The following is a 14,898-nucleotide window of genomic DNA, read 5'->3' as shown; positions in this document are numbered from 1 at the left end:
GCATACCATAGAGCAGCAATGTTCTATTTACCAATTCTGCCTGGTTTAAGTCCTGGCCATATATTAGGGGCATGCACCGAGATCTTTATGTGCAGAGGTCTTAAACAGACAGAAAAAAGGTCAGGTCTATTTGAAGTGGCATCACCTAATAATGTATGTTATCCCATGGATAGGGTTAATGAGACTGTCACCCTGCAGCAATACATGCTATGGTAGGGAAATATGTAGTGTTCCAGGCCCCCCTAGTTGCACGATTCGGGGTATTTTTTTCATGTGATATTTATCCTTTGAACATTACTTTCCGTAGCAATATAAGCTAAGGTGGGTAAATGTGTAGTGTACTAGGCTCCGTGGTCTTATGGCTACTGGTGGTTTTTAAAGTTGATGTGAATCTCAATATATTACCAATATTCTCTTTTTTATTGAAGGAATGTTGAATGTATGTTTTGCAAAGTTGATGGTTTTTATTGACTAAAAAACTATTGCTTCACTCACTAGAAAAGATTTATCATTGCCATTCCAATGATATAACACAAGACACAGCGACTAATTTGTAATCATGAATTACAGTTTAAAAGTATATTAAGGAATTACTAATGTTAACCTATCAGAGGGGTGACCTCAAAGAACGGTCTTTGAAGTACAGAGAGGTCCTTTCTTCCCGGCTTTGGCACCAGACTATCAGTCGGTGGTAATGATCCCTTTGTGTGGGGACAGGACACTACTTTATTAGTTGCAAGTGTCAGCTCCTCACTCTCTTCCTGCCCAGGGAGGGACATCAGAATGCTGATGACTGCTCAGACACACCTAACCTTCCTGTGTTTCTGGCTGTCTAGAGGGAATGCACCAAGGGCAGCTGTCACCCACCCTGACGTGTATTGGAGACAGGCTGCAGGTACACAGAGCAGTAAGAGCAGAGATATGCCCACTCTCTAAAAGTGGCATTTCTAAAACAGTAATGTTGAATCCAACCTTACTTGTAAAGAGGATTTATCATTACCATTCCAATTATATAAAACACGTGCAGCTACTACTTTCTAATCAGGAATTGCAGCTTAAAAGTGTTTTAAGGAATTCCCAATGTTCACCTATCAGAGGAGTAGACCTCACACTAGTGAAAAACAAATTTGGGTGTTTGTCACTACGAGGACATGCAAACCTTAAAAGTACATGCCCTAACTTTTACTTATGCAGCATCCTGCCCTATGGACTCGGGCCTACCTTACGGGTGACTTATGTGTAATAACAGGGTAGTTCAAGGCTTGGCAAAGTGCTTTTAAATGCCAAGTTGAAGTGGCAGTAAACTGCACAGACAGGCTCTGCAGTGGCAGGCCTGAGACAAGTTTGAAAGACTAGGGGTCATATGTACAAACAAGTGACGGAGCGGCGTTAGCCTTCTTGGCTTGTCTCTGCGCTATACCACTTCTGAAACGCAAGTGCAGCCCTGCATTTCCCCCTGCACTGGCACTTATTTTAGCTGCCTAGTGGCACCACAGACACCCTTTTGTGGGGAATGCTTGTTTGTGTGCAGGAAGGTGTCCCTTCCTGCACATAAACAATCTTAAATGGCGATTTGTAACTTCTATGTGTGCTGCTTTGTGCAGCACACATAGAAGTTGCAATTCGTCATTTTTAAAATGATTGTTTATGTGCAGGAAGGGACACCTTCCTGGACAGAAACAATCATGCATGGAGTTTTGCTGTTTTGATGTCTGCCGCACAATGTAGCACACATAAAAACAGCAAAAACGAGGGGAAATAAAGCATTTCTCCTCTTTTCAACCTGTTAAGACCAGGTTTTCCCTGGTCTTAATGTTGGCGCTGCTCCATATTTACGCCACTCTTGTAAATATGGGGCAGTGTCAAAATCAATGGGTGTTGTGGCATAATGCTCACTGCAACACCCATTGCCCACCCCTTTCACCCTAAGTATAGCGTGAAAGGGTGCCTTATTTACAGGGCAGCGTTAAGCCACATTAAGTGGCTTAAAGCTGCGTTGTGAATAATGCGAAACCCATACCACCACCACAGCATCAATAATGTGGCTATCTGGTGGTGATAGGGGCTTGCAAATATGCCCCTACTTGTGTGAATGGCACAATGAGTGCTGTAGGCCCACTAGTACCAATCAATCAATCAATAATCGTATAAAGCGCAACTACTCACACATAATGGTCTCAAGGCGCTGGGTGTGGGGGGGGGTCTGCGGTTCAGTCGAAGAGCCAGGTCTTGAGGTCCTTCCTGAATTGCAGCAGCGATGGTGATTGCCTGAGTTGCAGAGGCAAAGTGTTCCAGGTCTTCGTAGCGAGGTAGGAGAAGGATCATCATCCAGCTGTAGTCTTGAGGATCTGTGGGATGGTGGCTAGGGTAATTTGGGCGGAGCAGAGACGTCCAGTGGGAGTGTAGAATGAGAGGCTGTGGTTGATGTATGCAGGTCCAGTAGTAGCATTTAACTTACAGGCCCTGGGTACATGGTATACCACTTTACAAGGGACTTGTAAGTAAATTAAATATGACAAGTGTGTATACACCAATGTTATCATGTTTAAGGGAGAAGCGCATGCACTGTAGCACTGGTCAGCAGTGGTAAAGTGCTCGGGGTCCTAAGGAGGTACGCAGGCAAATGTTTTAGGGGAAGACCCCCCTTAAGCATGCCAGGCCTAACAACTGTGATTAAAGAAATCCTCAGAAACCATGACCTTAAATTCCCACCAACCAGATCCGGAGGCCAATTGAAATAAGATCTCAAACATTAAAACTGATTAAGGTATCCTTTTCCAGCTTGACCTCCATTACAAGAATCCACTCCAGCTTTCGATGATGATTCTCAGCCTGCACCTTTTATCAAAATGACAACCCTCATCATGCTCGCTCTGATGATCTTCAAAGAACAAAAAATCAAATGTTCTAGATAAAGGTTTGGCCTCAAGCCAATCCCTTTCTTCTGGCTTCTGGTTGCAAAGCCAGTGATTATTTATATATAAACCACCTGCCTTTCCTTCAACCCGCACTGATCTTTTTCATTTCATCCTCAGCCTTGCTTGTAAAAAGTGTCACTGTTAATTGATAAATGCTGATTAGATATTGGCGCACTGTCTGTGGAAATGAAATGAAAAGTGACTTGAACATTTCTCATATTTTGAACTTAGATCAATCAATTTCGTGCACTGAAATTCCATGCCCTGCTACTTAGTGCCCAGCCTTAAATATCTCAAAGCCTGGCAAGTAAAGAGGCTAGTCTGTATCCTATATTAGTATGCAATGCCCTTCTGCGTTTAATCTTAAAGTTGCCATTCTATAGGTTTAAATATGTCTCTCCTGTCTGTGAGTCAATGTACTCATAGTGCTCAACACTTTTTTGTCCTATTCTTCCCTTAGACCTTGGACTTTACTTATTCTTTTCTGAGACATTACCAATCAAATGGGAAGTTGGAATTTAATTCATATGTCTTTGTTTTCATTGGCATAAAGAAAAATCGTACATAGTACATGAAATTCGAAACATATTTTGAAAAGTGTTTTTTCGATGTGGGTTTCCGGTAAATACTTTTAATTTCGGTTATCCGTGAGCCTCAGGGGGCTGACTTCTTTTTGGCACTGGTAAATTTCAGCAAAATAATTGTCAATTGAGTCATGCCTGAATTTGTCTTTTTCGTATGGTTCTGGTGTGTGTTTGATTTGTATGCAGCATTTTATTGGTTGGTGAGATGGTTTAGTTCATTAAGCAACTTGAAAAAGTCAATGTTTATAGTGAGACAGTCATTGAATGTGTGTAACTAATATTCTGTTATTCATATTATTGTATTGACAGGAATACACCATAGACATCTTCTTTGCACAGACGTGGTACGACAGACGCCTTCGTTTTAACAGCTCCCTCAAAGCTCTGACGCTGAACAGTAACATGGTGAGCAGAATATGGATCCCGGACACCTTTTTCAGGAACTCCAAGAGAGCTGACTCACATTGGATTACAACACCTAACCAGCTACTCCGAATCTGGAACGATGGAAAAGTGCTTTACACGCTGAGGTAAACATGGTGCTGGCAGTGGCAGAGTGCCTAGTTGTTGTCTCATCTTGTGTGCTGCGTTGTGCAGCACACATAAAAGTTGCGACTCGTAATTTTTTTAATGATTGTTAATGTGCAGGAAGGGACACCTTCCTGGACATAAACAATCATTCATGGAGTTTTGCTGTTTTGATGTGTGCCGCACAAAGTAGCACACAAAAAAACACAGCAAAAACGAGGGGATATAGACTCAATGTCAGAGCTTATTCGTTCCAGCAAAAGATTTTCAAATGGGCATCAAAGGGCTGTGGGTGTTATAGTGCACCGTCGCCATTTTGTTTTCTGTGTATTAGAGCTAAACAAACAGTTTTGATTTTTCATTATTTCTGGGATACTTTTCACGAGACTAATGCAATCTTGAGCCCTTAGGGGCATATCAACAAGGGTTTTATCTCTGCGATTTTTGGCTTTAAAAGCCAAAAAAGCAGAGATAAAACTAGCACCCTATCAACAAAAGGGTGCTAACATGCAAATTTGCATGTTAGCACCCTTTTACTCTACGCTTCCCCTTGCATCTCTAATGAGATGCAAAGGGGGCGTTCCAGAGTAAAATAATAGGAGAAATGTCGCTAAGCGACATTTCTCCTATTATCAAGAATATCGCTAAGCCTGTTAGAGACAAAAAAAGCAGCGCTAACCGCGGTTAACGCTGCTTTTTTACGTCTGGTATTTTTCTGACTTAGCCATGATATCCTATGGAAGGAGGATATCATGGGTAAGTTTGTCTGTCCCTATCAACAAGCTAACGTGAGATTATCGCTGGGTTTCCAGCGATAATCTCACGTTAGCCATTTAGCGTGAGGATTTTTATCGCTATTGAGATAAGCGTTGCTAATAGCACGCTATCTCAGCGATAAAAATCAACGCTAGCCAGCGATAATTATCCTAGCGCTAAGTGCGCTTAGCGATAATTATCGCTGGTTGTTGTTGATATGCCCCGGAATTTGAAGCTTGATATTGGTTAATTGTTTTTACGCTAAATGACTAGTTGTCTGTAAGAATGTATAATATATGGTGGTCAGTGAGAAGGGTACAAAGACACTCTGGGGCATATCATCAAGGGCAATATCGCCGCTTTAGCTGCACTTTTTGCTGCTAAAGCGCTGATATTTTTATCACCCTATCAGCAAGCTGTTGCTAACAACTGTTAGCGACGGCTTACTGGCAATAGCGCCCGTGTCATTGCCGCTTTGCATGTCAGAGATAATAATCGCTAATGACATGCAAAGTAGGCGTTCCCTCTAGAAACAACCCTGGAAAAGTCGCTAACTGCACATCGCGGTATCATCAAGCCGGACCCTGATACCCATAGCGACATAAAAATAGGCGCTAACCGCGGTTATCGCCATCAGCTAACGTCTGCAAAATGTATACAAATGTTATACAAATTTGCGCTATGTGCGCTCTTAGATGTTTATTACAGTTTGTTGGTGATATGCCCCTCTGTCTTTCATCCTTCCGAGGTCGATAAAAGGAGTACCATTGAGTTGGGTAACTATTAACATCTGCTATTCAGTGCCAAGAAACCCTTGAGTGAATGTGCACTTTACAAATACAAGTTATGTTACGCAGTTTCTTGAAAAAATTGTGTTAATTAAACATGAAATTGATCAAAAAACTTAAATGTGTCATACTTTCCTTGATTAGAGAGATTTTGTCATCTACAGGAATTTCGAATTAAAACTTGTATGACATGCTCAATACTTAGCGCGGCTGACTTAGGATTTGAAGGACATTATTCTTTCCATCATCCATCAGGATAGCAGAGGTCATTACTATGACAGAGTACTGTCTGTCAAATTTAGAGATGACCACTGGCCCCAGTGGTCTTCTCTTTACAGAGAAACAAACCCCTGTCATAGCAGATCCTTTCAAGTTACAGACATTTTGGTAGATTGCCACAGTCAGTTCTGACAGGCATTCACCAAACTTTTCAAAAGTTTTGTTTTTTCTGAAACAAAGTCCCAAAGCAGGAGTTTGTTTCAGAAAAACAACCAATTAAAGACACCCACACTCTGGGAGTTGTCACCAGGGTGAATGTCATTGTTTTTTTCTCTGTTCTTCCCCCAAGGTTTTTCGTTGCCACAATGGACAGAAAAAAAACACTTTATACCATGTACCATAAATAGGGTGGGCAGTATATTGGGCTTACTTTGATGACCCCTACTCTGTGAGCAGTCGAAAGAGGTTTTTTATCAATGGAGACAACTGGGCCTCAGTGGAAAAATGAAAGTCCACCTATCTCTAAATGAGGCGGGTGAACCGTAGGTGTGGTGGACAGGGTAATGCGCTGCATTTGGGAAGGATTACCTTGTCTACCAAACTTTAAACTGGATCCTCAGTCATCTTTACACCAATCTTTTAGCGATTATACTACTGAATATTGACACCAACAATAATATAACAATTAACAAAACACATAAAGGGTTGAGGCAGCGAAACTGCACCTATTACTAATAGTGGTATAATAATATTGTGATGGTGCAGAAAAAAACAGGAAGTGCACCCTTCTCCACTTCATATTGGGTAAACCCAACTAAAGTCAAAAACAGAAAGCGGAATTAGCACCCATCATTTGAAAGAGTCTCATTATGATTAATTAGAACATAAAAAATCCATGGTGATCAGTAGAAGAAGCAGGTCCACAATTTTGCTTGTAGTCAGAAATAAATGTTCTTTATTCAAATGTATTCAAGTGCTTAAAATCCAAAGACCATAAAAGTTAATCTTTTAGCCTTTTTTTTTTTTTTTACAGAAATAAATGTTCTTTATTCAAATGTATTCAAATGCTTAAAATCCAAAGACCATAAAAGTGAATCTTTTAGCCAACGCGTTTCGTCTCTATCGAGACTTCTTCAGGGCTATAACAAAACATACATACATTATTTACAATTTACATATATATACCTATATCCAAAAAAACATTTTGGTCTATACATATATCTATACAGGTCTATATACAAAACCTTTATCAATTCTTTCTTCTTTCAGAGAACAGAAAGAATTCTTCCGAGCTAGCAGATCAACATTTGACAAATTTTATAATGTGATATCATCATAATTAAATCATTAAGTTTTGTCATGAGACCTCAAACATTCTGAGAGGAGAGCATGAGAATGGTGAAAATCCTCTATGTTGATGTAATCATTACGTTCATAATTTATCAAAAAGAGAGATTAACTTCATTGTTTTTTACAAACACCATCACTTCCGTCATGATAACATCACATCTCATGCACATCTCATTGTATATAGACCTGTATAGATATGTGTATAGACCAAAATGTTTTTTTGTATATAGGTATATATATGTAAATTGTAAATAATGTATATATGTTTTGTTTTAGCCCTGAAGAAGTCTCGATAGAGACGAAACGCGTTGGCTACAAGATTAACTTTTATGGTCTTTGGATTTTAAGCATTTGAATACATTTGAATAAAGAACATTTATTTCTGTAAAAAAAGAAAAAAAAAGGCTAAAAGAGTCACTTTTATGGTCTTTGGTTTTTAAGCATTTGAATACATTTGAATAAAGAACATTTATTTCTGACTACAAGCAGAATTGTGGACCTGCTTCTTCTACTGATCACCATGGATGTTTTATGTTCTAATTAATCATAATGAGACTCTTTCAAATGATGGGTGCTAATTCCGCTTTCTGTTACCAACAATAATATGGCATACTAATATCGAGGACAGAATATCAAGGGAGAAAAAATATTGAAAGTTATATGCATAGGGAATTATAGATTTACTCTTCCTAACTTCACATCTATGTGCTTTGAAGATATATATGCTTGGGGTAGGTACATATATAAGTGAGTTAGGTATAGAAAAACTAGACTTATTTACCTGTCGGTGTTTTATTATTTATATTCTATTCCATTGATATTGTTGTTTTGATATACAGGAAGAACACTGCATTTAGTGGGGTTTTTCATAATGTTCATTACTTTTGTAAATTTTGATCCACTTATTACAAAAATGTACATTGGTCCTACGTTAGTCAAACTTGCTTAGGATGTCAACATCTTAAAATTGAAAGGTTGCTACCATTTGCCTTAAAAATGTTGGGTTTTGATGTGTGATCCTAGATGGTAAGTCAGTCTTCTATTTCCCTAGTTGCAAAGAATGTGCTAATTAGATCATTACGTAACATGATTTGGCTCCTTTTCATCTGGCTCCTTCTCTAAGTTAGTTTTTCACTGTGACTTCAGGTGCAAATGAACTTTCCAGTAACCAAAAGTGGCATGTGGCTCCAGACAGAACAACACAATGTAGAATAACAAGTCACTATCTTAGGGTGAGGCTGTATTTTAAGGAGGCTAGTAGACATTGAGGGGAAATTGCTTTCTGGGGATCAATGGTTCTCACATTTAATGTAAAGGTTTTACTCATCTTTTATTTATTTATGCTTTACATTCAACACACTGGGGGGCTTATTTACAAACGACCTGTGCTGCCGGAGCATCACTTTTTGTGACGCTTCAGCAGCACAGATTACAAAATCATATCAATGAGGCCATGCAAATACACTATGCGTGGCTTTGAATGTCCTCATAGATATAGAGTAAGGCAAGGCGGCACAAATCACTACATTGACCTTATTCTGCACTTAATAGGTGTTCCATGGGTATTGCGGTTAGTGTTCTCACGCAACACCCATGGATTTTGACGCTGCCCCAGATTTACAAGAGCATGTAAACCTAGGGAAGTGCCAAATCCTTATGTCTCCCCAGGTGAGGCATAACAAGGGGAAATGTGTTTATTTCTTCTTGTTATTGCCTCTTTTATGTGTGCTGCATTCTGTAGAAAGAGGAAATGCCTCTTAGGATTGTGTTTGTGCAGGAAGTTGCCCCTTCTTGCACAAAAACAATCCTGGTGACAACACCTGCACCCTTGCACCATGGTGGCGTTGGCGCTAGGCAGTCGAAACTGTGCCAGCACAGGGAGAAAGGACAGGCATTCCAGACCTTCACTTTGGCGTAGGGCAGCACAGCAAGATGAATTTGAGTTCCACCAAAATAGATACCTTATCTCCAAGGGTCCACAGAACTGCATTTGCTGCTGAAGAGAAGCTCTTAGTAACCAAACTGATTTCTTAGCCTAGTGAGATTGTGCCTTGGTCAGACAGACTAGTGCTGTTTGATCCAGTTCTCTAGGGTTGTGGAAGTCCAAATAATTCTAAATCCCAGGTGTTCAGGGGAGGTAGAAGAATTTCAGTTAGACACAGCGCAGCATCCAAGGAACTCAAGTACAACAATTGGGGGTTAAGACTCATTCCAGCAGAGGTCACTAGCATGGTCCAGGTCAGATGGAAGCTTCAGGAAAAGGTCTCTTGCAACCTTTTGGAAGCCTGGTAGTCACACTCACACAGAACATCAGTAAATTGACCCTTGAAGTACCCTTCTTTGCACTCAGTACAAGAGGGAGCAGGTCTAGTACTTCAGAGATTATCTCAGATCGCAGGGCCAATCCTTTACTGTTCTTCCTATGATCCAGAATGTGTTCCTGAAGAAGTAGCCTTGGGAGGCCACATGTAGGCATGGCACTAGCCAGTTGATTGGGATGTCTCCTGGCTCCTCCCTAACTAACCAATGAGGTGAAGATTTACTAGGATAACCCTACCTTCCTTACTGCAAATAACTCCACAGTGTCCCGCACTCCCAACATCCAAGATGGCATAAAACTCTCTCCCTTTTTGCAGAACCTGTGTGCCTGCACAGCGGTGTGTCAAGGGTAATGTGCAGTCCCCTCCTCTGTGATCACTGCACAACAGTTCTGGGGGAAGCTCTCTCTTCACTGGGTTTGGTACTTGCCTGACTGGGAAGACAACAGCTGGGACCTTTTTAGATTTCTTGTACCATTTGCTAGTCAGAGCGGAGGCCTCTTTGAAGTAAATAGGTTCCTGGTAGAGCCCAAGTGGTCTTTCTTCCAGAGGAAGAGAAAACACCTCATCAGGCTCAAGTCATTCTTTCTCTGCTTTTGTAGCAGTTTTCATACCTCATTGCAGATAATCACCCACTGGGCCACTGCTGGAGAGCAAATGCAAATTAGCTCCCCAGAGGTTCAGTAGGGAAAAAGGTATTGTTACTTTTCCTTAATTTTTTATAAAAAATCTGACATTATGTAGAGCTTTTAATACATTTTAAAAACATGTGGTTTAATCATATTTCATGATGGTCCCAATCGAGACACAACAGAATTAATAATTAATTATACTTTCCATCATTTCTTATGGGCCAACCAAAGACATCTTATAGTGAAAATAGATGTTTGGTGCAAGACACTGTAAGGACATGTTAACTTTAAATTTCTACATGTCTTACTTTTAAATACTCTACCCTGTCAGCTGCAAGGCCTCACTAAGGGTGGCATATAAACATTTAAAAGGACTGTCTCATCTTTTTATGTGTGGAGACTCCAAAGTCCTAAAGATACTACTAGTAAAACTCCTTGGTGAATCGCAAATAATCCTAAACATACACAAAAGTGTATGTTTAACTCTGTGAATCAGGCCCACAATTTCTTATATCATTGGCACGCTTCCCCATGTTGTGACAGTAGGAAACTTAAAGAAAACAGTCGCAGATAGTGACTTGTGTATACTAGGAGTAGAACATTTCCTTTTAAAGCCATTCAACGTAAATAGCATCCTTTTCTACACAGAGAGGATAACAACTACAAGACTAAATAAGAAACAGATCAGACTTCCACAACAATCCCAAGCTACCACAGACAAATGCACAATAAGAAGCCCAGTGATATGGCACCAATTTATACAAATCCTATCCTGGATATATGAGCCAGTATTCCCCTACAACTAGGAGGACCAGGGACACACAGCCACGAAGGAATGGCTTGGCATCTGACAAGATGGCTGAGCTTCTCTAGATATGGTGGCCACCTCACTCCATGTCATCATGGACATTGTTTCCATCTGTGACTTACAAGTGAAACCTAATGAATCTCGGAAGGTGTAGTCTTTGTTTGCTTCTATTGTACTAATTAGACTAACAAACTTGATAGCAATAATTTGAAGGTTAAAATCTCAGAAGTGGACACTATGTTTATGATGACATGAAGTGAGAAGGTCACCCTATCTGTAGCTCTCCACATGCCCCACTCTAACTGAGGTCGGAGCATCACCTCCAGATGCCATCCAGGTGAAATATTTTTTGCAGACTATAAATGCAGCTTTCCACATATTAAAATGATGTGTCTCATAGTCAAGCTTTACTAGCACTGATGCAATGAGAATTAATAATACCTGTGCCAGTCCTATTGCACTCCTGTTATGTATTGGCCAGAACTGACCTTGCACCATTTTGAGACCATAAGCAGGAAGAGGACAAAGTTAGTGTTGGACAGGAACGTCTGATTGAGCAACAATCCTGGGTGGGTTGCACATGGTGCCTAGCCTAACCTAATTTATCTAACAGAGTGAGGCTGTCACATCAGATATGTCAAGAACACGATGGCTAGATGACTTGAATTAACTAACACACCATGATTTACATTTCTCATTCCTCCTGACCTTCACACCATCCATTGGGGGCTACTGGCTGTCATTACAGGAAGAATGGAAATCCAGAGCATGCACTTCTTCCTAGGGATCAGTTTTAGATTGCAATAAGACTCCCATGATGACAATGATATTGCCCATTGTCCATTCGGATTGACAGCCAGTAGCCCCCACTGGATGGTATAAAGGTCAGGAGGAATGAGAAATGAAAATCATGGTATGTTAGTTAATTCAAGCCATCTAGCCATCGTGTTCTTGACATATCTGATTTGATGGCCTCACTCTGTTAGATAAAGGATTGTTGCTCAGGAGGAATGAGAAATGTAAACTCCCATTATGGTATATCTCATGATTTCCTTCAACAGTCAGGTTATGTTATTTGTAAAGCTCAATATGATCTGTGAGAGTATCTTGGCATTGAGCAGGCTTGTGGGCCTACTTCTGCCTATGGAAAGTTGGTTAATTGAAATGTCAGGTCTTCAGCTTCTTGTGGAATTCAAGCAGAGAGGAGGAGACTCTGGTATGGAGTGGGAGACCATTCCACACTTTAGGAGAGATGCCCATCCTCCTGATCTGTTTCTGTGCATGCGTGGGATGGGGTGAGTAGGAGTGCTGTGAAGCAGAGGTTTCTGGGTGCTTGGTGGAAAGAGATGCAACTGTTCAGATAGGTGTGGCCTAAGTTGCATAGTGTGTTGAAAGTGTGTGTGAGGAGTTTGAAATGGGCATGTTTGTGTATGTAGAGTCAATGGAGCTTTCTTAGGCATGGTGTGTGTTTGTTCTGTGGGGGAGTTTGTGGTGAGTCTGGCTGAGTTCTGGCTGCTTAATGGCATTCTAAGGAGTTGCTTGGTAATCCCAACACAGTAGTTTTCCCATAGTCTTTCTGGTGATGGGGTGTGAGTGACAGTTTTTCTAGTGAAATGAAATAAATAGCATTTATAAAGCACATGGTTACCCGGAGGCATCCTAGCGCTAGTGTCAAACCGCATTAAACTGTAGCAATCAATGTGAGAAAAGCCAGGTCTTAAGCTTCTTACAGAAGATGGAGTGATCTGATTCTTTACGCAGCTGCAGCGGCAAGGAATTACATAGTTTGGATACATTATAGGAAAAGAGCCGGCCTCCGCTTCTGGAGCTCCTAATTCTAGGAACAGACACCAAATGAAGATCATTAGAGCGTAACTGTCTATGGGCTTTATAGGGTCGGACAAAAGATGAAATGATATCCGGTCATTCACCCCTAAGCATCTTATGAGTGGTGCACAGGGCCTTAAAATGAACCCTTTCCTGGATAGGAAGCCAATTTAAGGACCTGAGGGTGGGTTTAGCTGATTGACGGCTAGGAACACCCTCAAGAATCCGGGCGGCCCAATTTTGCATAGTTTGAAGTTTCTTAAAGACCGCACCGGAAACACCAAGATAAAGGGCGTTACCATAGTCCAGGTGCGATAGAACAAGCGTACACATAGGAGCTTTAGAGGGAAGAAACACCAGGTCGCCCCCCACTCAACAATCAGTTGAAAAACATAGATACCTGGTTTACAAGGCACCTTTTTTTATCAAACAATTTCAAACGGAGGTGAAGATTCATAAAATATAAATGCCATATATTCCTCTCTTTCCATAATGAGGTAGTCACCAACCGTTCTTATGCCTTCATTTGAAACTAAAACTGTTTTTACAGATTGCAGTCACCACTTTCTTTACATCACCATACAAAAGAAATTGTAAAAAATGCAGAAAGATTCAGAGGAGTTCACGAGAATTCGCAAAAAAATTGTTAAGAGACAAGATGACCCCTCACGTGTGCACCACCAAACGAGCTCACTGGTTGGTACTCACCAGTTATGCCCACTTTTATCATCATTGGTAGTCATCTTGTCTCGGAAAATAAATGTGGTGTCCAAATCAAAAGAAAAGAGTATTGAATAGGTGCTGTGAAGTGTAGAGATCACATCCCGCGATGCGACCCTGTGTAGTTAAAATTGAAAGAAGTGCACACTACTCAGAACCAACTTTATTATTCAACTGTGCACTCGTTCAAATATAAAGCAGTTGCTTATCATGCAGACCGTTTCTTACTGCGCCAACATTTTCATTGCCACATTAATTTTAGGGCAAATTCTTCAGGGCAAACAAAGTCGCCTAGGCACCAGTACTGGACACAAAATTCACTTTTTCCGGGGACTGCCAAAAGTAAAAACAAAGAGAGGACACACCTCAATTACTCTCAAAATCGCCCTTCATATAAAAAATCTTATGAAACACATCTTAAGATTTAGAGTTTGTATTTACCCTAAGAGAGCCACTGTTCCACGTACCACCTCTGTCTGTTTAGGTCACACAAGAGGCTCCACCTGTGATTCCTCTCGGTGGATTGCACATTCAGCTGTAATGTCAATCTTTGAAGCAATACATATATTATTTAAAAACCAGAGTGTAGTATTCATGAAGATTTTCACCATATTTTTGGACCCTGAGAGTTCTCTTTTTACACAAGGGTCTCTTTCATCTACATAGGGCCGTGATGGTACCTCCCCTAAATCTGTACTTATCACGCACCTTCACGCAATGCCAACCGACTGTCCAAAGTCTTTATAATTGCACATTTATAGCCAGTCGTCGAACTGAGCCTCTCGCGCTCGTCATTACTTTTTAAAAAAGATAAAACAAATTTTTTGCTTATTAATTGCTCAGATGCGATACCTCATGTTCGTCCTTACGTTTAGAACACAAGTGCGTCTTCAGCGTGTCACCGCCTGACAATATCCTCTTGCATTCATCTCTCCTCGTTGTTTTTAACATGTTTAAAAACCAACACACACGCAATGTAAAAATAGTGTCGTACCCTCGCTTGTCAGGAAAACACATCTTATATTAACCAGTAACCTCGTGCTAACTCTCCCGTACACCTTACAGCCCGGGGCCTCACGGAGTGCGTCTATTCCTCCGGTCGTCTCTCCCGACCGGGAGCCTCATATTTGAACTTCCGAGGGCGGTCCGGTCACGTGGGGAGAGGCAGCGCCATCTTTGAAAGGGGTCTAAAAACGATATTTCTATAATTCCAATATAAGGCCATAGAATATTACAAATACCTTACTGAAAATAATGTTTTTTTTGTGCATAATTCCAAAGAGTAGTATAACTACTCATAAAAGTGTTTATTTAAAACTTTTTTATCGATCTTAAAACGCTCTGGCAAATAACATCTTTGTTCATAAAGACTTCCCATTATTCTCAAACAGCAGGGCATCATTCTCAAAGTACTCATTCATAGACAAATCTGTTTTCTTCACTGCCATTA

At 40.6% G+C, this 14,898-nt stretch overlaps 1 protein-coding gene across 1 annotated transcript in view; it reads left to right on the top strand.

Moving 5' to 3' along the window:
- The window catches only part of LOC146829043 (gamma-aminobutyric acid receptor subunit gamma-4-like), a 2,063,907-nt gene that overhangs the window by 1,107,842 nt on the left and 941,167 nt on the right, over positions 1-14,898 (top strand). Inside the window, exon 4 of the mRNA XM_085607669.1 lies at positions 3,812-4,032. Coding sequence (XP_085463795.1) covers positions 3,812-4,032 — 221 coding nt within the window. The remainder of the gene's footprint in view (positions 1-3,811; positions 4,033-14,898) is intronic.

This window comes from Triturus cristatus, chromosome 5_2 (genome assembly GCF_964204655.1).
Source record: "Triturus cristatus chromosome 5_2, aTriCri1.1, whole genome shotgun sequence".
Taxonomy (NCBI): domain Eukaryota; kingdom Metazoa; phylum Chordata; class Amphibia; order Caudata; family Salamandridae; genus Triturus; species Triturus cristatus.
This window is presented reverse-complemented; position numbering and strand designations above follow the sequence as displayed.